The sequence below is a fragment of the Notothenia rossii genome, assembly GCF_949606895.1.
Source record: "Notothenia rossii genome assembly, chromosome: 7".
Classification (NCBI taxonomy): domain Eukaryota; kingdom Metazoa; phylum Chordata; class Actinopteri; order Perciformes; family Nototheniidae; genus Notothenia; species Notothenia rossii.
Genome location: NC_136905.1, coordinates 9,423,469 through 9,448,685, shown reverse-complemented (window position 1 = coordinate 9,448,685; position 25,217 = coordinate 9,423,469). Strand labels below are relative to the sequence as shown.

General features: G+C 40.3%; 4 protein-coding genes across 4 annotated transcripts in view; 3 read left to right on the top strand and 1 right to left on the bottom strand.

Moving 5' to 3' along the window:
* The first annotated feature begins 519 nt into the window (after positions 1-519).
* Positions 520-2,136, top strand: LOC307046766 (trypsin-1-like). Its single transcript, XM_079693374.1, has 6 exons — positions 520-603; positions 874-1,024; positions 1,154-1,404; positions 1,493-1,629; positions 1,729-1,830; positions 1,957-2,136. Exons 1-6 carry the CDS (start codon positions 564-566, stop codon positions 2,002-2,004), a joined length of 729 nt encoding a protein of 242 aa, XP_079549500.1. The 5' UTR covers positions 520-563; the 3' UTR covers positions 2,005-2,136.
* A 2,380-nt stretch (positions 2,137-4,516) lies between these two features.
* Positions 4,517-6,190, top strand: LOC307046768 (trypsin-1-like). Its single transcript, XM_079693376.1, has 6 exons — positions 4,517-4,578; positions 4,774-4,924; positions 5,015-5,265; positions 5,605-5,741; positions 5,848-5,949; positions 6,033-6,190. The coding sequence occupies exons 1-6, from the start codon at positions 4,539-4,541 to the stop codon at positions 6,078-6,080; spliced, it is 729 nt and encodes a 242-aa protein (XP_079549502.1). The 5' UTR covers positions 4,517-4,538; the 3' UTR covers positions 6,081-6,190.
* Positions 6,191-14,823: 8,633 nt separating this feature from the next.
* On the top strand, positions 14,824-17,089 carry mrpl17 (mitochondrial ribosomal protein L17). Its single transcript, XM_079691507.1, has 3 exons — positions 14,824-15,215; positions 16,147-16,215; positions 16,318-17,089. Exons 1-3 carry the CDS (start codon positions 15,042-15,044, stop codon positions 16,555-16,557), a joined length of 483 nt encoding a protein of 160 aa, XP_079547633.1. The 5' UTR covers positions 14,824-15,041; the 3' UTR covers positions 16,558-17,089.
* Positions 17,090-18,339: 1,250 nt separating this feature from the next.
* The window catches only part of tmem145 (transmembrane protein 145), a 46,942-nt gene continuing 40,064 nt past the window's right edge, over positions 18,340-25,217 (bottom strand). Inside the window, exons 14-15 of the mRNA XM_079691506.1 lie at positions 24,875-25,063; positions 18,340-20,679 (exon numbers count right to left, since the gene is read on the bottom strand). Of these exons, the coding sequence (XP_079547632.1) occupies positions 20,440-20,679; positions 24,875-25,063 (429 nt within the window). The 3' untranslated portion in view covers positions 18,340-20,439. The remainder of the gene's footprint in view (positions 20,680-24,874; positions 25,064-25,217) is intronic.

Here is a 25,217-nt window from a genome sequence, read left to right as displayed (position 1 = left end):
CATGGTGGTAGTCAAGATAAAAGTCACCCACATGAATAAAACAATAAGTTGGGCTATGAGTCTTAAACATATGTCATGGATGGCCATTAGAAAAGGTGTAATAATAATGTAGTCATTAAGAATTTATAATAACGACATTAGATTATGTCTTTGTTATAGTATTGTTCTTTTTTTCTGCATTTTTGACACTTGTTGTTCTCTTAGGATCTCATAACTAAATAACCTTCCAACGATTACATTGTGAAAAAAATGTAAGATCATATAAAAAATATGTTTGACGTGTAGTGTTATAAATTAATAAATAATAAAAGGATCCAATATAACCTATACTTTCCCTTTTACTTTTCCAAATGTTACTGACAAGAAAACCATCCTTACTTGTACAATCAAAAGTGTTTTTTACGTAATCCTGGAAATGAATCACCTAACTCCAATTTCCCGCTACAGAGATTGGCTCCTTGCTGACCAATGAGGAAGGCCGGACAGCAGGACAGCTCTCCTGACTGAGGATATAAACCAGGTCTGCAGGTGAAGGCTATCATCGACAGAATCACACAGCAACCATGATGTCTCTGGTCTTCATTCTGCTCATCGGAGCTGCCTGTGAGTGTGAAGCTCTTATCGAGCAGATTGCCTTCCTCTCTGCTGACAGTCTGTGGGCCTTTATCCCAAAACTTAGTGCAGAATAACCAGAGCATGTGCCGAAAGCCAAGGTTTTTAATGAGAGAACATCTGATTGATCTTTAACCACCGAAAGTTCTCCAATGAACAATGCGCAGTTGTTCTACATTCAAATAGATGTCTCTTCTATTGTAACTTTTTTTAAAGAGTTGAATCAAACAACTAAGTTGATGCTGATGTGTGTTTTCTCAGTTGCCACGGAGGAGGACAAGATTGTCGGAGGGAAGGAGTGTACTCCCCACTCCCAGCCCCATCAGGTGTCTCTGAACTCTGGCTACCACTTCTGTGGAGGCTCCCTGGTCAACGCGAACTGGGTGGTGTCTGCTGCTCACTGCTACAAGTCGTAAGCACATTCCTCGTGTTTTCCAGGGTCATAGGATTGATTTACTAACCCGTGGGGCATGCACATTAATATTTGATGATCAGTTGTCTGTATTTTGTTACTAATCCAGTTATTTCAATTTGCTTTTAGCCGTGTGGAGGTTCGTATGGGAGAGCACCACATCAGGGTCACCGAGGGAAACGAGCAGTTCATCAGCTCCTCCCGTGTCATCCGTCACCCCAACTACAGCTCCTACAACATCAACAATGACATCATGCTGATCAAGCTGAGCAAGCCCGCCACCCTCAACCAGTACGTTCAGGCCGTGGCTCTGCCCAGAAACTGTGCCCCCGCTGGCACCATGTGCACCGTCTCCGGCTGGGGAAGCACCCAGAGCTCCTGTGAGTAACACCCGCATTTTAACAGCTGGAGTTACGCTTTATTTTTGTGTCATTTTTGCTATTCTAACCCTGTTTTACTAAATTACAGCTGCTGACGGCAACAAGCTGCAGTGCCTGAACATCCCCATCCTGTCCGACAGGGACTGTGATAACTCTTACCCCGGTCAGATCACCGATGCCATGTTCTGCGCTGGATACCTGGAGGGAGGCAAGGACTCTTGCCAGGTGTGTAACAAAACAACTCTCTCCTTTTCCTATACCAATGCATCTTAGTTGCATATACAGAATATTTGGGAATTTCTTCACGAATGATTTCTCTCTCAGGGAGACTCTGGTGGACCCGTCGTGTGCAACGGTGAGCTGCAGGGTGTTGTGTCCTGGGGCTACGGATGTGCTGAGAGGGACAACCCCGGTGTCTACGCCAAGGTAAACTGAAAACATCTCTACAATAGAAGACATGAAACTTATATTTCACAATGAACATGGCCAGTAAAAATTAATCATACTGTACTTGCTAGTTTTCTAAAAACCTCACTGTGTCTCCATTCACAGGTCTGCCTCTTCAACGATTGGCTGGAGACAACCATGGCCAACTATTAAGTCTGATCCTGAGATCACCATCTTACTCTGCTGCCTTTCTTCCATCATTCTAACTCCACTGTTGTTGTTGTTGAGTTTTGAATAATTGCATTCATTTTTTTATCTGAGTGAATAAAGTCCAACACTTGTAAATGATGCTTCCCTCAGTTTGTTGCCTGTGTTGTCCAAAAAATATGTCTTCATTACATTATTTAAAATTCAACTGAACTTTAACAAAGTTGTGAACCTGTTTACTGCCCTTTAGTAGACAAAGCAATACTTTCTAAATGTATATTGCATCAAACTGTTTCCAATAGTTTAGAATACAATAAATGCCATCAATACCAATAAATAATAGTCCAGTGAAGTAGAGTCTTGAAGAAATACACATGAGATTTGATGCAGAGATCATATGTTACATAAAATACTTTAAAAGGTGAGCCCTGTTAGATACCCGACTTTAATACTTAGGAAACATGTTTGCATTGTTTACCAAGTATCTACATTCCATTTTTTTTCTTCTAATAAACAAACCCTTGTCAAGCTCTGCAAACAGCCTATGACCATGATAGAGACATGTCAAGTTCAGACAATATATTAAAGGAGTACAGAGGAATGAAATAGATAAAAAGAGAAACCGATGCAATCGACAAAGTAACAGCACTGTTGTTATGTTTACATTTGTGAGACAAAATGAACTGGCAGAAATCATTTTCACTGATAGAAATCCTAAACTGTGATAGAGCTTAGTAACATTTTTAGAGAACATGCAGGCACAAGATGTGACTGCATGCCTTAAACTGGGTCAAAATATGTAAGAACATCTGATAAAAAGAAAAATATTTTTCAAAAAATCTTTTTGTTGTTGTTGTGATTATGGATGCTTTTTACCATCTCAAACAACTTCATGTTTTGCTTTTTTTAATACAGTATTTTAATGGTTTTTTTCTGTCCTGTAATATTAATAACCATCCATTTATCTTTTTACCTAAACAAATTTTTGTGTTTTGTTTTACTGCTTTTGTAATGTTTGTGTTCTCATTGTTCAATAGACAATATTGTTTTGTGATGAGACACGTCATCAAACCCACTGCTAAACGGAACTGTAATAACACAATTTAGAGAAAGATAAATAATTTATAGATATTTCGAAAAAAATGTGTTCTGTATAGTTTTACTGCTCGTTATATCTGGTCCGAGCCACTCAGATAGTCAATCTGTGAGAGAAGCTGCAGCTGGCACACAGCCTGGGCCGAGGAAAGGTCAGGACGCTGATAACAACCTTTATACGTACTGTACATACTATTATTACAACCTGTACAAAATATACTCTACTCACAGCAGACCAGTGCAGCTAAGACTGAACTAAATAACACACAGTTTCAAAATGCATTGTTGTTAGAAAACATATAGAGTCCCTTTTTTTTCATTTTGGAGCAAAATTCCTGAAATGTATACATAATAGAGAACTGCTTCAATAGTAGTGTTTTACTGAAAAAAGTGTTATACAAACTCAGTTCCACAATCATACAAGTCATCAGTTATTGAACAGTTACATTTTTGTTAGTAGTTGGGCATATTTCATGTTTTTTATTTATTATTGTAATTAGTTTGTTATATCATGTTTTATTTATGAGGTAAACATATCTCTCTCATAGTATTTATATATTTATAAACATTATTTATAACATCCAAAATGTAAAATTCTGGCATACACCTGTAAGCGCAAAGGTTTTTAGCTGCCATTTGCTGAAAAAGGAAAACTGTTGTTGAGAAGCAAAAGAAAATCAATGAATAAAGGCTTGTCCTCTGCACTTATAGGCCACAATATAGGAGTGTTTATGTTTTGATATCTGCCTGCATCAAGTTTATCTGGAATTGTTTTAGTTTTGCATGCATTTTCACAACGTGCCCTACTTTCGGGGTATAGAACAAAAATAACACAACATATGTATTTCTACTATATATTTACATTAGAGAAACAAAATGAGAGGTGACAGTAAAAGGCCATTTTACTAAGAAGGATCTAAAGTAAATGATTGAGATGGCCTTTTCAAGAAGTCAGCATTTTTAAACTGAAATCAATACGCTCTTTTATTTTACCTTTATTTAACCAGGATAGGTCTCCTTGAATGTCCTTCAGAGAACAACTATATGGGTCTTTTCTCCATGTGGCAAGAAGTAAAGGAATTGATTCAACGAAACAAGTCTTTAATTCTTCAGTCGCTCTCAATATTTTAAGGAATTACTCCAACTTATCTCACACAGCTCCTGGAGGAAAAAGCCCCTTTGAAATATAAGTGAGCCACAGTGTTAATACCTTGATTCTTCCATTGAAATAGAACCACAATAAGGGTTTGAAGGAGGAGTTGTTTGCAAGTAGATAAAGTCACACGTTGGCAGAGTTTCAGGGAGTGTGGTTAAGTTTTCCCATCAGCACTATTTGCAGGGTTTTGATTGGTCAGCCCTATCAGGTGTGTCTCAACAGATTGCATAGGTTAAAACGTTCGATAAAAAGCCAGCATGGGTCGAGGAAAATCAACCTGACATCAATCATGAAGTCTCTGGTCTTTGCTCTGCTCCTAGGAGCTGTGTGTAAGTATGGATTAATTTAGAAAATCCATGAACACTAAGAAAAAAAATCGCTAAATATATCTTAAGTGAGGAACATTATTTCTCTCACATTGGAGATTAAATAATTAAAAAGAAAACAATGAGACAGAGGAAATACAAAAATGTTGGACATAGGTATTCCTCCTTTGCAGATTAATAAATCCTTTTTTTGTTCAGTTGCCACAGAGGATGACAAGATTGTTGGAGGGCAGGAGTGCGTGCCTCACTCTCAGCCCCATCAGGTGTCTCTGAACTCTGGCTACCACTTCTGTGGAGGCACCCTGGTCAACGAGAACTGGGTGGTGTCTGCTGCTCACTGCTACAAGTCGTGGGTGCTCCTCAAACGTCAACAAATTAACCTCACAAAGCATCCCTTTCATTCAACCTGTCTCACTTGAAACTTCTATCTCTTTTGCAGCAAAATGGACATAGTTCTCGGTGATCACAACCGCTGGTTCATGGACGGAAATGAACAGATCATCTCGGCTGAACGCGTGATCCCTCATCCCAACTACGATTCCTGGTTGGTTAACAATGACATCATGCTGATCAAACTGAGCCAACCTGCCACCCTCAACAAGTATGTGCAGCCCGTGGCTCTGCCCAGCAGCTGTGCCCCCGCTGGCACCATGTGCACCGTCTCCGGCTGGGGTGTGACTATGAGCTCCGGTGAGTATCAGACTCCTCAATCTCCTTATGTTACTCAATCTACATGTATACATAATTCATTAGTGTGTTGAAGACCTTCCTTTTTAATAAAGCCTATAGTTACAGCTGGTTTAACTACGTTTGTCCTCCTGAGTCCTGCATTTTATGGTATTTTACTGTATATTTTCTGTCTTTTTGTTTTATTTGTATATATTTTATTTGTTGTTCACTTTCTATCGTGTCTTTTATAAAGTATCTTTTACATTGTCATCTATGTTTGTTAATCTGTAAAGCCCACTGAGACAAGCGTATTTTGTTCTATTGATTTGTCATTGTGTCTCTTATTCTGCGTCTCCACAGATGTTGACAGCAACAGGCTGCAGTGCCTGAACATCCCCATCCTGTCTCGTGAAGACTGTGATAACTCCTACCCTGACATGATCACTGATGCCATGTTCTGCGCTGGAGACCTGGAGGGAGGCAAGGACTCCTGCCAGGTATGCGTGTCTGCTGTTGCAAAGTGCACAATTTACTTGTTTAGTGTCCCCTACGCTTTCACAAAAGTTAACTGTATTTCAAACTGCTTTGCTTTCTCATTCTCAGGGTGACTCTGGTGGTCCTGTTGTGTGTGACGGTGAGCTGCAGGGTGTTGTGTCATGGGGCTTTGGGTGCGCAGAGAAGAACCACCCGGGTGTCTACGCCAAGGTAAAAAAACACAAGTTTCCCATAGCAATCATTTATTTCTCAATGATAACTTTTTTCAATTCCTTTTCCCTCTCTTGCATAAGACCTGCATTTTCACAGACTGGCTGCAGAGCACCATGGCATCTTACTGAGACCCCTCTGATAACACGGTTATTACACTGAAAACCACCGTGCCACTGAAAGTATGCCTGTTGAAATAGAGTTTTAAATAAAATGGTATAAAGGTTATGCTTTTATTCTGCATCGCTCTCTTTCACTCTCCTTTTGATCAGTCTGTCAAATCAACATGAAAAATTAAACCATCTTAATATCATCAAAACCAGTGAATGGGAAGAAAATGCATTGATGCATGCAATATACTGTAAAGCAATTTGAAAATGTTTGATAAGGAATATGTTGCCGTCTTTTGGTTTTCTTAGTCCTACAATCAATTTTGAATGAAAGTTCAAGGTGAATCCCAAATACATCAAACCGATAGGATTTATCTTACCAGAGCAATCATCCTTCCCCCGCAAAAAAGAAAGTGTAACAGGAATTTTAAATTACAGATCATAATACTGAAAAACTTTATTAATTAACGTTATTAGGGAACTTATACTTGATACTAGTATTTATGCTATTTCTTACTTCTATTTCAGATACCTGTACTTTTAATTGGAATACTTTAGTTTAGACTCAGGTGTCAATGAAATAGCTTTGGTTGCCTAGCAACTGTAACTAGGCAACCTGGAATGCAAACAAGGGTGCATTATTTGAATGAATTAATAGTCGATCCAAGTCAAGTGATGTCACACGGAATGTGCAGAGGTCACTATCTGAATGAATCTGGTCACATGATGCGATGATGTCATTAATGTCTTTGAAGTTGTCTGACCAAATTCTTATAGGACTAAGTTTGAGTGTTGAGTTCAGCAGTTCTTTGAGACACAACACAGGTTGCAGTACACACAGTATTTTTCCAACACAACACGACAAAACAGAACAAACTGAAATGGCCTATCCAATCTACAAATCCTGCATATTGAAGCGGCGGAAACAAATAATGTTGCGGAAACAGGCAGAGGAGGACTATGAGAGAGACAAAGAGAGGAAGACTGACCAACAGAACCTGGAAAAGGACAAGTTTCAGCTCAAAGAGAGCAGTACTGTTGATCAGCAATACATGCAGCAGGAGGGCGACCATCTTCCAGCAGCTCAGATAGGACGGCATCGTTTCCTTTTAAATGGGGAGGTGCCAGATTACAATGACTTCTGTCGAGAAACTGACAAGCCGTTGCCCAGACGTGGTACTGACCTGACCCGCTTAATGACCCGGGAAGATGCAGGTGAACTGTTGCCCACGAAGGCAAATTCTGGATGGCAGCGCACCCCTACCCCGGAGGAGAAGATCAAGCAGTACCTGGAAAAGGACAAGTTTCAGCTCAAAGAGAGCAGTACTGCTAATCTGCGGCCAACCCGCCTCCCAACCAAAACAAGGGGAGCACCTGCAGGACGACGCTCTGCCCCAACTGGGGTGGAGTCATCAAGGAACCGTGGGAAAAAAACAGGAGAACGGTTGCCCAGATTGGACACTCCTAAAACCCGGGTCACCAAGCAGGAGAACAGTAAAGAGGTGGTGCAGGTCTATATGACAATGACACGCGAACCATTGCCCAGATTTGCCACTGAGCAAACAAAACAGATTAAGAAGCAGCAGGGGCACCTCGAGCTAGGGTGGATGAATTAAATGGCCGATCTACATCCTCCCTCTCCCTAACCCACTTTTTACTCTCTACCTTTAATTGAATGTATTCTCATTGTTCCCCCTTTTCCCCCAAGTTCACAGAGTTCCCAAATGGATTTTCTCCAGGTGTTCTGGTTTGTTCCCGTTGTCTGAATGTATCAGGTTATGTACGATACACAGCGAACAAACACAACATTTCCCAGCTGTTCTACACTCCCTCTCTGGTTCACTCTTTACCCCTCTGGCTTTATTCTAGTTTTCCTTTATTTCTTTTTCAGGAAAATAACAGCGCCAAACTGCAACATCCCACATCTCACTTCTTTACTGTGTTTTCCCACTTTTCCTCTCTACGGTTATTATAACAGGTTCATATCTTTCCTTTATTTCTCACATTCCCATGAATAGGTTTTCTCCAGGTGCTCTGGTTTCGTCCCACAGTCTGAATGGTTCAGCAAAAAAAAAACACATTAGCCTATAATCTTTAAAGAGTACTGTACTTATTGTCTTAAATGGAATAAGTAAACTGTTTAGTGTTTTAAATTTGTATTAAGTAATCATAATTTTGATTTGAAACTAGTGATAGCGACCGTAAACGTATATAAATAAAATGTTTGCTGGAAGTGACACTGAGTTAATGAAGTGATGGGAAGATTGTTTTCTCGTTAACTTCTATAAAACCTGATATGTTCAACCAGAGGAGACGCCCCCTCTTGGATATTAGAGAGAATGTACATTTAGGGAACTTGCAGGAATAATTCACTGCATAAACACATATCACAAATAAGAACTGCAACATAAGGATAATGATGTGTTGCTGTATATCAAGAAAGTCATCACGGGATTATAATTCAGAAACATTTTAGATTGCACAGTCATTGTTAATATTACAATTGATTTGTTTTGCTTTGTAGTTTTTACAAAAGATTTCCACTGTAACTCCATAACATTCACACTTTTCTTCGCCTGCTCCTATTTGATCTGAAATAGAAAATAAAGAAATTAAAAGCAAAGCTCACAATATGATTTTTTTTCAGGAAAATGTGCAACAAATTCAGGAAATAAAATAAATCTTAACATTTAATTTGACATGCCTATTGTTGAATTGTCTTAGTATTGTAGTGGCATAAACAGAAATGAATTATTATGCACCAATGTATGTCGTACAATTTTCGTACTTTAATCTCAATTACAATAAAAAAATAAGGGAATTGAACGATCCTTCTTAATGGCGTGGAATAACATGATATGATAAAATGGATGGATGGATGTAAAAATAAGGCTGCATACTTTTATTTTTCAGTATGTGGCCTACTGCAACTGCACTAGCATGCAGAATACACACAATTGGGAACACACATCTTACATCTTGAACTTTAACCCTCTTTCTAATTTATCCATCGCAATTTGTGCAGCAACATTTAAAAGCTGTACTATCTACTCCCTGCGCTTCACCTACGTACTCTGAGGTTCTGTCTTCCTCGATCCCCGACACCATATTACTGGTCGTTTTTCTCGGGGTAACACATGGGTCAAGGAAAAACAGGACCGCAGAGTATTTCCACTTTTTTGTGGTCCCTGCTGCTGACCCACTCCTATCATTCTCGCTCTTTTTGTCCTTAACGTGTCCCTCAAGCTTTTCCACTTCCTTCGGCATACCTCCTCTGACAAGAACAAAACGTTTACAAATTGTAACTTTTAACCGTTATCTGCCGTTAAACCGGCGGTTGAGCTAGCTTGGTTAATGCTAATGTTTTGTTACCGGTATCTGTAATCAAGCAACAGATGTATATTTTGTATAACTTACCAGGTATGACTACTTCCTCGCTTATCTTCCTCCAAGCCAGTTCTTTTTTGTTGCCGTCCCGGTAGATATATATATCTATGTCATATATGACATAGTGTTGTATACCTCCGGGAACCCACACACAGCAACCACAATCTTCTCTTCCATCTTTACAAGAGAACGCGTCACGTGAATTTGACACTAGTTGAAAAGATGTAACTCTCACGTTGACGCGGCCCCCCTTCAATCGCGTGATTCGTGCCGCGTAATTCGCGTCATACAGTATGCGCCGCCGGAGCGAATTTGCGTGTATCCAAATCTTTGCATTGACTTTATATGTAATCGCGCCGCCCCCAAAAGTCACATCGCGTCAGGTGTGAACACACCATTATGCAGGGGCGCGGGAAGGTATTTTGAGTGGGGGTGCTGAGGTGCTGGACTCCAGTGAACAGTATTACGGGCACCATAGAGCACGCACAAAAAAACTCCCCACACGCAAACACACAGTAAACCCGCGACTGTTACAATGAAGGCTCGATTATCAGCTCACGGCATATAGGCAGGGGTAAAGTGCTATTTTTTTACGAGTGGGGAGCGGACCTCACCTCCTCTAGGGGGGTCCGGGGGGATGCTCCCCCGGGAAGATTTTTTTTAAATATTGAAGTTAAAAGCATCAATCTGGTGCACTTTGAGAGCAACATTAAGAGATCTATGGATACATCTCTCAACACCCAGATGAAACACAACTGTAAGCAGATGTTCTTTTTCTTTATGGATATTTTACAAATCACTCCCCTTTCAAACTGTTTTCTTGTTTTACTGCCATATAGTATTTCATAACTGTTTTTCCTTTATTCTCTTATTTTTTTTATAACTATAATGATCATGTGAGGGTGTGCCGCGGAAATAATCTTTTGAATAATTTTTGACCAAACCGTTTGAGACCCACTGAGATAACTTAGACTAAAGTTAACTATCTAAACACTCAGAGAGTCCTTTAGCTCACCTGAGCCTCTCAGTCTGAGAGGAGAGCTCTCCTCCAGCTTGTTGTGGAACAAACAGCTCCGTATGTCCGTTAGTGCAGCTAGCTAACCAGATGCTAACAACACGGTCCCTGCTGCTGGCACCGGTCCCTCTCTCTCCCCCTCTCTCACACACACTAAATGCGCTATTTCCGCACACACACAGAGCCGCGAGCTTGAATGACACAAGCACACTTTTATTTCCATGCAACTCTCTGATTGGTCTGGTGTCTTGCCTCTGTTGCATTCACTGAACACGGGAAATTACAGTCCTGCCGTCCTTTCTAGTGTCTTGATGAGGTTCACGTAAAGCACGGTTAATGTATTATATTATTGAGGTAGAATTGTCCGGGGCTACAGAAAAAACATTTGGGGCAGGCCAAAATATTATTTTACCAACAATGTGGAATTTATTGGCTACATATTACACAGATTATGCACAGCGGAAGCAGCAATAACGTCAAATAATAATTCAGACAGGGGAGCTCCGCACCCCCTGCCTGCCGCTAGGGGGTGCTGCAGCGCCCTCAGCACCCCCCTTCCCGCGCCCATGCCATTGTGCTGCGTTCACACCGGACGCAGCAAATTTTGCGATAACTAAAGCCTTTTGGGGGGTTTTGTTCCTCTACTAAAGTACCAGAGTGTAGGAGAGAGGGTCTGTTACAAGTCCTGCATTCAAAATGTTACTCAAGTAAAAGTACAAAAGTATTAGCATCAATACATACTTAAAGTCAGTGGCGGCGCTAGGGGGTGGTGAAGCACCCCCCAGGATAGCCATAGCACCCCCTAGAAATGTATGTCTTTTATTTATTTTTATGTGAAATTCATAATTTGAAAAATGATTGATTCGAAAATAATATGCGACAGTACAGTACAAGTAGCCTACTTCATGGTCTTTGTTTCATTCAAGCTCTGCTCTGTGTGTGTGTGGCACGAGCCATTTTGTGTGCGTGGCGAGCAAGCGAGAGAGAGAGAGCGTGCACCGGTGCCGGAGATCGTTGTGGTTAGCATCTGGTGCTAGCTAGATATGCTAACAGATATAAGGAGCTTTTTCAACAACAAGGTGGAGGGAGAAATCTCTCCTGTCAGACTGAGAGTCTCAGATAACCTCAGCTCAGGTGAAGTAAAAGACTCTCAGTGTTTAGATAGTTAACTTTAGTCTAAGTTATCTGTGAGACTGACCGTTGAGCGGCCCGGCCAAGCAAGGAGGCAGAGGCAGAACGTCCAAATATAATATATATATAATAACCCGGTGTGGGCATTTATTCAAATCATGGGCACATGATTCACAGCTTCAGTTGCTGTCCACCTGAACACAGTCAGCAGCCACAAGGATCTCACACACCCTACCTGTTCACTGATAGGGAAAACAGAGCCTAAATACACACACACTCCAGTACAGGCGTACGGACCGAGGCGCTTAGTACTGTCGTACCAATAATGACGTTCAAGAACGGCCTCTCGTGTATGATTGCTTAATTAATGCCTTATTCTACATGACCATATTCTACAAGTAATAGGCCATTATTTGTTTTTCCTCATTAACCCTCTAATTAGTGATTATTTATTGCAAGTAAGGAAATTGTTGTACATGAGCTTTGGTCTTATTATGCTCTCCTCAATATGTCTAAATAACTCAAAATTAGGTATTTCTATCTAAGAATATGTTCCCTATTTTAAAGTGAAGTCTTGTTCATAAGCAATAAGCTAGTAATTTGACTCTAATTGACCAGAACTGGTTCCATTACATTACATTGCATTTAGCTGACGCTTGTATACAAAGCGACTTACAATAAGTGCATTCGACCAGGAAGATACAACCTTGAAGAAAACCGAATCATATAAGTACATCAGGTTTCATAGAGCCAAACATTACAAGTGCTACTCAACTGGCTTTAGATAAGCCAGCCCTTTATTAGTATATAAGTGCTTTGTTAGTAATTCTATCGCTCGAAGTGGAGTCGAAAGAGGTGAGTTTTCAGTCTGCGCCGGAAGATGTGTAAGCTATCTGCTGTCCTGATTTCAATGGGGAGCTCATTCCACCATTTTGGAGTCAGGATAGCAAACCCACAAGTTTTTACTGATGGGAACTTGGGTCCCCTTCGCAGTGCGGGTGCAGTGAGCTGTTTGGCCGATGCAGAGCGGAGTGCACGTGCTGGGGTGTACGGTTTAACCATGTCCTGGATGTAGGAAGCGCCAGATCCATTCGCAGCATGGTACGCAAGTACCAGTGTCTTGAAGTGGATTCTAGCAGTTACCGGAAGCCAGTGAAGGGAGCGGAGGAGCGGCGTGGTGTGGGAGAATTTAGGAAGGTTGAAGACCAGACGAGCCGCTGCATTCTGGATGAGCTGCAGAGGTCGGATGGCACATGCAGACAGACCAGCCAGGAAGGGGTTGCAGTAGTCTAGGCATGAGATGACGAGAGCCTGGACCAGAACCTGGTTCCCTATTCTAAAGTTGCCTCCTCTTCACACTTTGTACATTAAAGCACACAAATACTGAAATGGAACTCAACAATAAACAAAGTAGGCTCACGTTGAAATATCTTGTTTTATTAATGAACCACTAAAGAGAGGTTCAGACACAAACCAAAACATGTCAAGTTTCTCCAAGGCTGAGAACACATATGCAGCCTGTACTTTTTAATAAAACTGATTTTTAACAGAGTTTATGTATTTGTGATCATAGGCTACTGTGTGACCTGCTTGTACGTAATTACACATTATTTGTTGTACCGTATCAGTGTGAAGATTAAACAGCCAGCCAAACTCTTTTGAGGGGAATGAGCAGCCATGCTCCTTTATTGACTTATTTGCAGTCCACTGACATTCACACGGAGTAAAACTATATTTAAAAAAAAAAGTTACAAGGCACTTAATGATCTCATACATGCAAGTGTAACATACACAGATTACATGTAGAATATGGTCATGTAGAATAAGGCATTAATAAGTGTTTTAAAATGACTAATAAAGAGCCAATATACTGCTAATATATGTTAATTAACAACTAGGTGAATTTGTGTACCTTAATATTAAGTTGTACCACTTATATGATGAACATTGATGTCTATGTGCCTTATTCTGTATTTGACATAATTGTTTCAGTAAAAATATATATAGCTCAATATATTGAGATAGCTAAGTCAATATATTGAGATAGCTAAGTCAATATATTGAGATAGTAAGTCAATCTGTTTTAACTGAAGTTTGGTTTAAAACAATATGGATAACAACGTTTTAATCTCAAATGTTGTGTGTTCATGTTTTATGGACAATAATCCACTTAATTATTGATGACTTTCGTGTACAAACTACGGCGCAACGAAGGATCCCTGTGGGGTAACCACATCCATGGGGGCAACAAGCAATCATCTTCATCATCCTCTTCTTCTTCTTCTTCTTCTTCTTCTTCTTCTTCTTCTTCTTCTTCTTCTTCTTCTTCTTCTTCTTCTTCTTCTTCTTCTTCTTCTTCTTCTCTCGGTTTTTGGAAACAACTTTAAAGGTGCATACCGCCACCTACTGTACATTAGTATGAATCATCATATCAATCCATCTCTTAACCTATGATCTAATAAAAAAAAAAAAATCAACAAAAAAATCCAAAAAAAAAACATGAAATAAATAAAACAAAAATGGAAGTTAAACAGTGCCTTTCTGGTAGCTCTTACTCCCTCTCCTTTTGTTCCCGAAACACTAACCACAGTCCATTCCCTCTTTGCCTCTAAAACTTTAGCCTTTAGTTTTTCTTTTTCAGCTTTATAGATGTCACAATGTAACAAGATATGTTCTACATCTTCTTTTACTCCACAGTTCCCATACTTGTCACTGTCACTTTTCCCCACGATATACAGCGTATATAGCTGTGTGATTTATTTTGAGTCTAGCTATCATTATTTCCTCCCTTCTGTTTCTTTCTTTATAAATATTAATTGTAATTGTCTTTTGTGCAACAAGCAATCAGGAACACAGGTGGCATAACATTTGGGATATGCACATCCGCAAATGTGTTTTCCCTCAATCACGGCACTTATTAAAAGAACTATGTAGATTTAAACAAATATATACTATTCACTGGCGTTGTATAACAGCAGCAATTTACGATTTGCTCACCTGCAGCCAGAAGGTGGGGCACCAATATATTATAATACATTGAGGCCATGCAGCTATAATAACCAATTTGTTTTAGCAAATCACCGTGTTTTGCATTTATAATAAAAAGAATAAATAAACAGGCAAATATAACATCAAAAAGATACAAGGATACTAATACTAAATAATCACAATAAAAATCTATATAAGAAAAGCATTTTCTGTGGTTCTTGGCTGACAGTGAGTACAGCGGAACTATTGCTCCCTAGCTCCGTGACCAAGTCGGACACATTCAACGGTGCACCACCAATGTCAACTTCACATCGACATTACTGACCTGACCTCCTGTTTTGTAATAATATTGAAGGTACTGCTTCATGAAGTAGACAGAGGACGCGTTGAAGATATTTTACCCGGGAACATTTTTACGTTTGGTATAGTTTTTTCTGTTCTTGCGACTCTGAGCGGACAAGATGCGCCTCACGCTGCAGTTGTTGATCTCCCACGGCCGGGTGGCCCGGAAGATGGGTCTGGGTCCGGAGTCCCGGATCAACATGCTGCGGAACCTTCTGACAGGACTGGTCCGGCACGAGAGGATCGAGACCACCGCGGCCCGAGCAGATGAAGTCCGCTTCTACGCTGAAAAGGTACCGACCAGGACATGCTAACAATGCTAGCTGCCAAATAAGCTAATGTTACTGTACTTTGAGCACAACCATTTTTGTCAAATGTAAATAATTGAATCATGACATACACATTTCGACCAATGTTGCTGCAAAGGATCAATATGCACCAGCTATTTAGAGTGAAAAAATAAAATACACTGATATAGTAGAAATAAGGGGACCTCAGTTAATGTCAGGCTAACATTTAATAAACCTCTGGCATTATTTAATGTTAAAATGATTTAAAGTGTACATTAAAATTAAGTTTAATTGAATATCTTTAACAAATTGAGTTATAAAACAACATACTTCGTTGGCCTTCCTAGGACATATAATAATAATAATAATAATAATATGTATATAGCGCCTTTCAAGGGACCCAAGGTCGCTCTACATGGTGGACAAACAAAACAAACAGACAATCAAAGGGCAAACAAAAAATAAAGGAAGCCGGGGACCAAGAAAGGGCTAGGGTCCAAAGGCCAGGGTGAACAGGTGTGTTTTTAATGATGATTTGAAGATGTCCAGGGAGGCAGCATTACGGATCTCGGCAGGAAGTGCATTCCAGAGGGTGGGGGCCGCAACACTGAACGCCCTGTCACTATCAGTTCGGAGGCGAGAGTCGGGGAGGGAGAGCAGGCCCGTGTCTGAGGACCACAGACTCCGAGAAGGGGTGTAGGGATGGAAGAGGTCTGATAAGTACTGGGGGGCAGATTTTAATTATTCCTTCTTACACACACACACACACACACACACTCACTCACTCACTCACTCACTCACTCACTCACTCACTCACTCACTCACTCACTCACTCACTCACTCACTCACACTCACACTCACACTCACACTCACACTCACACTCACTCACTCACTTGTCCTGACTGAATGCGTTTCTTGTTTTTGTTTGTTCCAGCTGGTCGACTATGCCAAAAAGGGAGACACTGATGAGAAGGCGATGAAAATGGCCAGTTTTTGGCTCACGGTACGTGCAGCTCTTCTCAACTTTGTGAAGTGACAAGCTGTTTCACTCTATATGTAAAACAGTTCATCTGAAGTTGTGTTTTCCGTGTTTGCTGCTCTTTAGGAAAAGGATCTGGTTCCAAAGCTTTTCAAGGTCTTAGCTCCACGGTTTGAGCCTCACTCAAATGGATACACACGGATGGCACGCATCCCAAACAAGGAGAACCTGGACAAAGCCAAGATGGCCGTCCTGGAGTACAAAGGCAACCCCTTCCCGCCTCTGTATCCTGTGAAAAAGAAAAATGAACTGGCACTCGTCAACCAGCTTCTCAAAGGCTACAGAGAGGAGAGGGCAAAAGCTTGATCCTGGTGTTGGATCAGTGATGTGCTGACGGATGATGGTCGGGTGAAATGCCTCTGAAGTGTCGCTTTCAGGCGCTGCAGGTTATAGACACTATTTCTTCCCCAAAAACAGTTCCAAAGCTCCTGTGTCAATGTAAGCCAATAACATTTCCGTAAATGGACGATTATTACTGATTATGTATGAATAAATATGATTTCTTAAGAGAAGAAGGAGATTTTCGTAATCATTTGAACTATATCTGGGCAACGTAACATTAGTGCAGAAGAGAACATAATAGTAATCATTAAAGCAGCCTGGGTCTGAAACCAACCTGTTGCACTTTGCTCTCTGTCATATGTTCACTTCTCCACTTTCCAGTCTATCTAAGTTAGGGTAGTTATGAGACAGAACCAAAGGTGATCAAAGCAGCAGAGAAAGAGACATCCTGACCTTTCCTTATTGTTGCTCAAGCTGCAACATCAGATCATGCATCTACTGTAATGCAACTGCATAGCCTTTCTTTTTTAAATAAAGTCCACCTGTTTTTTTTCTACATCCAGAAAAAAAGGCCCTCAGTTTAACTCGATGGATTCTGCAGAAACCCTTTATGATAAGTTGATGTTTGCATTGTGAAGGGTCTTCTCTGTAAAATACATTGTGCTGTGTTCTTATTTTGTCATCCATCCACCTCACGATAGGGCTGCACGATATTGAAAAAAACTGACATGGCGATATATTCTTTCCCCCTGCGATATATATATTGCAATTTTTTTAACTATATTTAACCGCATGAAGGATTTTAACTGGTTGACTCATCATACTAACAGGTCATGATAATGCATGTTGCTTACCCTCAAATAAGGGGGTTCACCTGTGAAGAAGAGACGAACCTTTTTGTATCCAAAATAGTTCCAGATGGCAGATGTCGCAGATGTTTTTGGAAGTAAATCTTCATTCTCTCCGGTATTGTCTTCCTGTGCCTCGCTCATTTTTTTTACCGGTGTTTTGATGGTCTGCAAACTAGCGGGGCGGGGCCTGCTGTGATCTGAGCAAGAATGATTGTGATTGGTGGCTTGCTGTGCATGCAGAGCCTGCATGTCACTCACTCAAGTACCCCTGACATGAGAGCTGCACAAGTTTTCCTTTTGTAGCAAGCAGCAAAATAATTGTAACGTGACGTGTTTGAGTTCATTCACCTACTTAATATCACACGTCCTAAAAAAGAAAAAAAACAACATTATAAAATATTTATAAAATCGCACGTCCCTGCGATGTGAATATTGCGGTTATCGCCATGACACGATATATCGTTCAGCCCTACCTTACGATATGTATTTTAAAAACAAAAATCAAAGACGGTAATTCCATATTATCTGACTATTGTATTGCAATACATGTGAAAGGCAGATGTAGATAAATAAAAAGGAGTTAGTGACTACAAAATATCTCCAGAACTGAACACACACTGTCAGAGAATAATGAAAGAATTCTGCTCCTTTCCTGGCAGTGATTAGCCTGAAAGCTATTTACAAATATAGAACTGGAAAGCATGCAGAGGGTTGCAGTTTGTCAGGAATCTGCACTTCACAGAGCGGGAATCTGGCAGGGACAGAGAAATATAATTAGGCTCCTACATAAAACGTTGACCAGCCTGCAGTCTGTCCCTGCAGTGTTTTTACTTTAATGAAGCCTAATGAGAACAGATTCTAAATATGATTTACGGATATTAGATCAACTCTTTTGGACGCATGCCCTTGTCCTAACTGGAACACAGCAGCCAAATAATACACACCCAGACGAGCCTTCTAATAAAACCATATTTTTTTTATTATTTTGGCAAAAAGTGTATATGTACAGCGTGTTTAGAGTTGTCATTTGACACCATTAAAATGCATTTGAACAGTGCTTTAGTGATGTGCTCTTAACCAGATCGCTCTGAGTAGCCTAAAAGCTGTGCTGTTGTCTGTCATGCATACATAATCTCTTTGTGTCAAGTTCTCCCACTCCCAGTGTCTCAGTTCTGTAATTGTATGTCCATATACACAAAGTTTGAAGCGGTGATACAGTGTCAGTGAGCATGTCTGTGTCTATTAAGTCAAGTAATGGCAGACAAATGGCAGACATGCCAACAATCAGAATTAACGACTAATACTCTAATTCAAGTATCATTCGGTTTCACAGACTACGTTACACCTCTCACTACAATCTTATACGTTACACACCACAGTCCTAACATCCTACAGTACTCCATTACAGCAAGACTGCCATTGATACATTTGTGGACTATAAACTCAGATCCATTTTTACAAATCAGAAATCAATAAGCATCTTCTGGATTGCAGAAACTCAGGGACAATCTCAAATGACAGTTCAATGTTAAATTACATTGACTTAGCATGGTACTTTGCCAGTCGATGACACGACTGTATTTACAGGTGTATAAATGTAGAATACTACTCGTGTAAGTGGCGTGAATACAGGTTTCAAAGCAGTCCTATAAGGTGACGGCATCACGAATAAACAGACTAAGACCAGGAACATTAAAGTGCTCCATGCAGGACAGACAAAATGTACACATGTGTTACCGTTTCCACAGTTCATCTACAAGGCTTTTTTTGTTATAGCTCAATGGTAGGGGGATACAAAACTAGTGTTATTTGTTCAGCCTTTCGAAACGTTGGAATTCAAAAGTGAAATAAAGCTAACAAATATACTAGACAGGGGTGACAATGAAGTAACTTGTATTTTAAAAAAGGCATCCCCCCCCCCTCCCCTGCTCTTACATCCTGGGTGTTGAAAGTATTACTAAACGAGTATTGTAGTATTCCAGTTACTACACAATCACCCCTGTCCTTGTGCTGTATTGCATCAGTACATTCACCAACGTCTACATACACAGATATGACATTTTCAAGCAGGAATATTCTGCACTTCAGTTCAAATTCAACTAAAACGGACATAGTGTAATATTGGTTTTATGTTTTAGACAGCGCAAGGCTTCCATCCCCAGAATTTATCCTGTCAAAAATATACTTAAGCCTATTGTATGTATTCACAAAAGTATATATCTCAATACACACAATAAGCGAATATTGTATGGTCACGTGGAGTTACATTTATCAGCTTTCAGGACGGAAAATACGATACAAACATGCGTGTTTTACGAGTACCTAGAAGTGCCCACAGTAAACGTGACATTTTACATTTACACATCAGCATATTAATCCAGCATAACCAGCTGCAATGAAGGCATATAAGAATATAAATTAACCCAACAAACTCCATATAATATCTATGCTTTATCAAAAATGTGTCAAACATAAAAAAGTCTTGTGTTTTTTTTCTTTTTTACATGACTTGGATAAATGTAATGGTATGAGTTATTTTGTTCTGATGGTCACAGCACCAACAGGAATTTTTGACGCGAAAAAAGAAAAGAAATCCAAACAATTTCCTTTTTTTGAAATTAATCTATACAGAGTGGTAGTTATCTCCGGTTTTAGGTATTTACAAACTCCTACTGACACGCCATCAATGCCTCATGAAGGTTTGATCAGGAGTATTTGCCCAGCTATCATCCTATTGCTCTGGCTACATCCACTTACATCCTTCTCCCTGTGTGCCTCTAACTGGTCAACTTCAAATATGTATTGCTTCTTTATTCTTTAACACGCTCTGCGCTCCTATCTCACAGCCCTTACCCCCTCACTCTTCTAGGTTATTTCCATTTGCAGGTGAAAAGAGACCGTTTAGGGATTTGCTTTCCTGATGATTACTCTACATCGTGCACACTTTCTCTTTTGGCTGTCATTGAACAGGAACACCTTCATATCTCTTTCTTTACTTTGTATTGTCAGTCTGTTTGTTTCCTTGATTCCTTCCCCCCTCTCCTTCTGTCCTGCCTCATGCCTTCGTCCCAAACGCTCCCCCTCCTCCGCTCTGCATGCTGAAATACTCTGTGAAGGAAGGGAGCCGGGGGGGCAGCGGGGGGGAGCGTGAGGTCTGGCGTGGGGGTATTGGGGGCAGAGGAGGGGGTAATATCGCCGTTAAATCAGCAGCAGTGGTGATGATCTTCTGCTCGCTGTTCCTCGGCACCTCGCCTCCTTTACGGGCCACCGTCTCCTCCACCGTCGTCACCGGCTCCTGGAGGGAAAAGGTGACGTTTCAAGGCTTTATTGTCATTTGCACATTAGCTACAGTGTAGATATGGCGATGAAAAACTTAAGTCACAGCTTCCTCCAACAGTGCAACATGTAATATACTGTATAGGTCATAGAACAGATAAAACAGATTCAGTAGTTCAAGAGAATGTTCTGACCCTCTGGATGAAGGCTACTGTGTGATGTGCACACCATACTAAACTCACATTATGACAGCTTCCTCTAACGACCACCAATGCTGTAGTTATAAAGGTCACGGTACGTATATCACACATGTTCTACAAACTGTATAACGCATCTTCCCTTTTGAAGCATTCTCCTCAGCCTTAAAGGAAAAACTGTTCTAATTCTAGCGGATCTGGAACCCCTTGATTACCTGGGAGTCTATAAAACACAGAGGATTAAGTCTGGACTGATGGATCTTGTGCAAGTGTATTAAAGGTCCCATGTCATGGCCATTTCCACTGATCATAATTCCATTGTTGAGGTCTACTAGAATAGATTTATATTGTGCAATTTTCCAAAATCACTTTGGTTTCTCAAACAGCATCTCTGTAAACTACGTGTATTCACTGAATTTCACTCTCTGCCTTTAACGACTCGTTGTAGCTCCAGTAGCTCCAGCCCCCACCCTCCCTGTGACCACAGTGTGCTCTGATTGGTCGGGACGTTGTGAATCGCGCTGAGCTCCGTGGAGGTGTTGTTTCCTTGTTTAGCGATACACAGCGAAACACAGCCAAACTCACCCTGAGCACACACAAAGTCACAGCCGAAGTAAAAACAATAAGTGTGGCTTGATATTGAGTAAGAAAAAGGTTGATAAACGGTACGGTTGACATCATGCGTACCCGGAAGAATCAATGGACAGTGACGTATCTCCAAAGAGGAGTTTTGGGGAGGTCTTCTCTGTGTTAGAGTTTTACTCGCTATAGGTTGTACTTTGAGGGTTTTGACTCTGCAGACCGTTTACATGCAGAAAAACCTTCATAACACACAAGGGGACGGGTAATAACCAGAAAAGCATGACATGGGACCTTTAAGTATTGATGGCTTCCCCAGGTGGGAAGACCCACCACTCTCCCCGAGCTGTTTGGTGTTTGTGTGTCTTCATTTCGTTCTCCCCTTTCTTGTATGTATTGATTTCTTAACATGTTATCTTTTACAATAAACTATGTTATGCTATTACACTTGCTCTGTTTTCCCTGACCTCCAGTCCCTTACAAACAGACCCTCTGGTAATTAGTGCCTGCTTGATATGGTACTAAAAACCAAGATACATTGAATATTTTATGACGCCTATGTTTTTATATCCTGGTGGAACCTGGAATATTTTTGACAACCTCCTTGATCCATCTTTTTACGTTCTTAATACATTGCAGTCTCCCAAATGATTTGGACCATTTAACACGGTCCGTATGTACTTGATTTTATTGTAAGTGGATTCTTTGTTTTTATTTACATGCACAGTACATGTGCTGCACTTTATCAATGATTCATTAGTCACTTTTTAAAAGTTACTAAAACAGTGAGATATATACAAATACCAAACATTTTGATTTATTTTACCTTTAGGAACTTTGCCCACATTTGACAAACCTTTGGCATATTTATTATATCTGTAAGTGGTTTTTCTAGACATTTCTAAATGTGTCAACCACAGATAGCACAGAGGCGGATGTGATAACTGTTTACCCTTCAGGCCGAATGCCCAAAACAATAACACTGCATGCCGTACTGTTTTTATGAGACAAGACTTACATTTATTTTTCACCAAATCACCTTTGTGCAGTGTCTTCTAATTAGATGTCTGCGACAGATGCAGCTATTCTGGTGGTAGGTTTCTAACACAGGAAATAGCAAGGACTAGATACTAAAACATACTGGCTCGCATTAAAACATCAGGACCTGAGGCCTGTACTACGAAGCAGGATTTTCGCTTAGCGGGCTAACTTCAGGGAAAACTCCGGCTTTCCGGTCCTACGACGCTGGTTCTCTTCTTACCGGGCTAGATCTCCATGGTAACTTGTGCTGAATTGCTAACCTTCTCCGGAGCAGGTTAGGTTCCAGGATAAGAGATCAACTCAGTGAAAGCACCGCTTGCTGACCAGTCAGAGCTCAGTTTGCGGAGTTTAAAGCTATCAAGTCATATTACAGGAGAAAGGAAGTCCAGAAAAACTGCCGTTGTAATCCGTTGATCCGAGTTGATAACCAGCATCGTAGGACAGTTTAGCGAGAGCGCGTTTGTTTTGGATTAGGTAAGCCGGGTAATTCAAACATAGCCAGGTTATGTTGAACTATCTTCGTAGTACAGGCCTCTGCTTCCTTCATCTCATGAGCATTTCAAATATAAATTAAAGAGTTGCCATCTAACCTTATCAATACAAATTATTTTAGTTATTCTATACTTTTGGATATCGTTACACGTTAAGTCCCTTTTTATACAAAGAAAACTCAATACATTATTTTCATTTTCATGACTTTGTGTCACTTGTCATGCATCTTATCATCTCTGGTTTGCTTTAGGTGTTTTTGTGTATATTCCTGTATTGTCTGCATGCTGTGTTGGTGTAGCTGAACATTTAGAGCTCTTCTTCTGTCATCTCTGTGCAGTATGAAAAAACACCCACAGATTTAAAAGTTCCCCGAGCTAGAAGATTCATCACAGCAAACACAATGCCTTAATTTGCTCTTGTCACACTTTCCATTAAATCATTATTTCCTTGTGCCTAAAGTGTTTTAATATCAGTGTGCTGTGTTACGCTGTGCTTACCGTCATTCACCACTGGCAGTTTACTCCAAGACTTAATCCCCAAAAAACATGTTCTCTCACAAACTATGTTTCACTGATGACTTCCAATTTGAGGCATCTTTGTTAGATGAGACAGCAATTAATTTCAAGCTAGGTTTGACACGGTTATATTTGCATTTTGAAAGCTTAAAAAAAATTAATAAAACTTAGATTAATCTAATTCCATATTGCGAGCACTGCAAAACGCTACGTTAGGGTAGATTCAACTGGATAGAGACACACATACCGTCAGGGCTGTGGAGAAAAGCCCTTTATGGAGACATTTAAATATTTGACACACACATGTTGAGCAAATAACCACATTAAGCTGGGACTGTTCTACTATTGGTGCTTTCAGGAAATATTTACACAATGAGATTTTTAGATGAATAGAGTAATATGGATATAATGACCATGTGGGTTAAAGTAAATAATAGAACAACCAGTCTGGTCAACTCAGAAAACGAAATCACCTACTACCATATGCTGCCTTTTAAACCAGGAAAATACTACACTTATGCAATATGAAGATTTATCAAATATATCAAAGTTATCTACACATTTTGATATCGATACGATGTCCCTTCTCCTTTCCATCATGGGCTCTATAAGCTGCTCAAACAGGGTATATGCAGGAATCCTGAAGTCAAATATAAGACCTTTTAAGACCTTTTTTAAGACCCTTTCCATACATTTTAAGACCTCATCGCCACTTCCAGTTTTAACCGGTTACATTGCCGACACATTTAATACAGTATTGATTGTCCTTCCTCCTTATCTTCCAACCATTTGGACGCAAACTTGCATTTCCCCATAACGATGATGCTTAGCAACCGGCGTAAACGGGCCTTCACGCGCTATCAAGCAGTGAGCGTGCGATGTCCTGTTCAGATGACGTCAAATCCAACGGGATGCCATCAATAAACTAAACAGAATCACACTACACACCTACGCAATGATTACATTCAGGCACACTGTAGAATACAACCTCTTTGGACCATTGATATACTTATTGAAAACAAGCTACAAATTGTAATACCATGGGAAATGCCGTTCAATACTTTTTAATAGCCTTAATTATCTCTAAATTGATTTATCAACTTTTAACACTTTTTAAGACCCCGCGGACGCCCTGTCAAAGTGTACTTGTTTTGTGAATTGTTTACCATGTGTGGTACAACAAATAAAATGTTAATTAATTAATCAAATATTGATATTTTACCCAGCCAGCACACGGGCTACAATTCTCCCTCTGATGATTTTATTTACCTTTTACCTGTTTCTGCGATGTCATTTACGTCACAGCACTTTCTCTTATGTGTCTTCTACTTCAACAACTTCGATCTAAGATATGAACCATGCACCCATAACCACGTGGAGCTACACTCACTGAATGGATGGAGAAGAGCTCAGTGAAGTTGGGTTGCGAGTCTCCCAGGAAGGAACCGTTTCCATATGCATGATGGGGGAAACTCTCCGCCCCTTCGCCTGCTTTTGGGCTGGACAGCAGGATCCCGATCTGAGACGTCCGGACGTGATATGGGAAGTTCTTATTGGCTGCTGAGGGTCGTGTGATAACCTTAAAAAGGGAAACAAAGATTGTGCTGATTCTTACATGTATACTCTATGTATGGATCATTTCTAATAGCTAACACATAGCTAGAACATATAGGTCCCAAGTGAGAAGGTGGGATTGTAATGCATGCAGTGAATATAAAAGGGGATTTTCCGTA

What these genes read in the sequence shown, in the direction of transcription:
- mrpl17 (XM_079691507.1), top strand. Translation starts at nt 15,042, where the DNA reads ATGCGCCTCACGCTGCAGTTGTTGATCTCCCACGGCCGGGTGGCCCGG. An exon ending in TCCGCTTCTACGCTGAAAAG is followed by an intron (nt 15,216 to 16,146) that starts GTACCGACCAGG and finishes TGTTTGTTCCAG; the next exon opens with CTGGTCGACTATGCCAAAAA. An exon ending in TGGCCAGTTTTTGGCTCACG is followed by an intron (nt 16,216 to 16,317) that starts GTACGTGCAGCT and finishes GCTGCTCTTTAG; the next exon opens with GAAAAGGATCTGGTTCCAAA.
- LOC307046766 (XM_079693374.1), top strand. Translation starts at nt 564, where the DNA reads ATGATGTCTCTGGTCTTCATTCTGCTCATCGGAGCTGCCT. An exon ending in GCTGCTCACTGCTACAAGTC is followed by an intron (nt 1,025 to 1,153) that starts GTAAGCACATTC and finishes ATTTGCTTTTAG; the next exon opens with CCGTGTGGAGGTTCGTATGG. An exon ending in GAGGCAAGGACTCTTGCCAG is followed by an intron (nt 1,630 to 1,728) that starts GTGTGTAACAAA and finishes TTTCTCTCTCAG; the next exon opens with GGAGACTCTGGTGGACCCGT.
- LOC307046768 (XM_079693376.1), top strand. Translation starts at nt 4,539, where the DNA reads ATGAAGTCTCTGGTCTTTGCTCTGCTCCTAGGAGCTGTGT. An exon ending in GGGTGTGACTATGAGCTCCG is followed by an intron (nt 5,266 to 5,604) that starts GTGAGTATCAGA and finishes GCGTCTCCACAG; the next exon opens with ATGTTGACAGCAACAGGCTG. An exon ending in ACCCGGGTGTCTACGCCAAG is followed by an intron (nt 5,950 to 6,032) that starts GTAAAAAAACAC and finishes CTCTTGCATAAG; the next exon opens with ACCTGCATTTTCACAGACTG.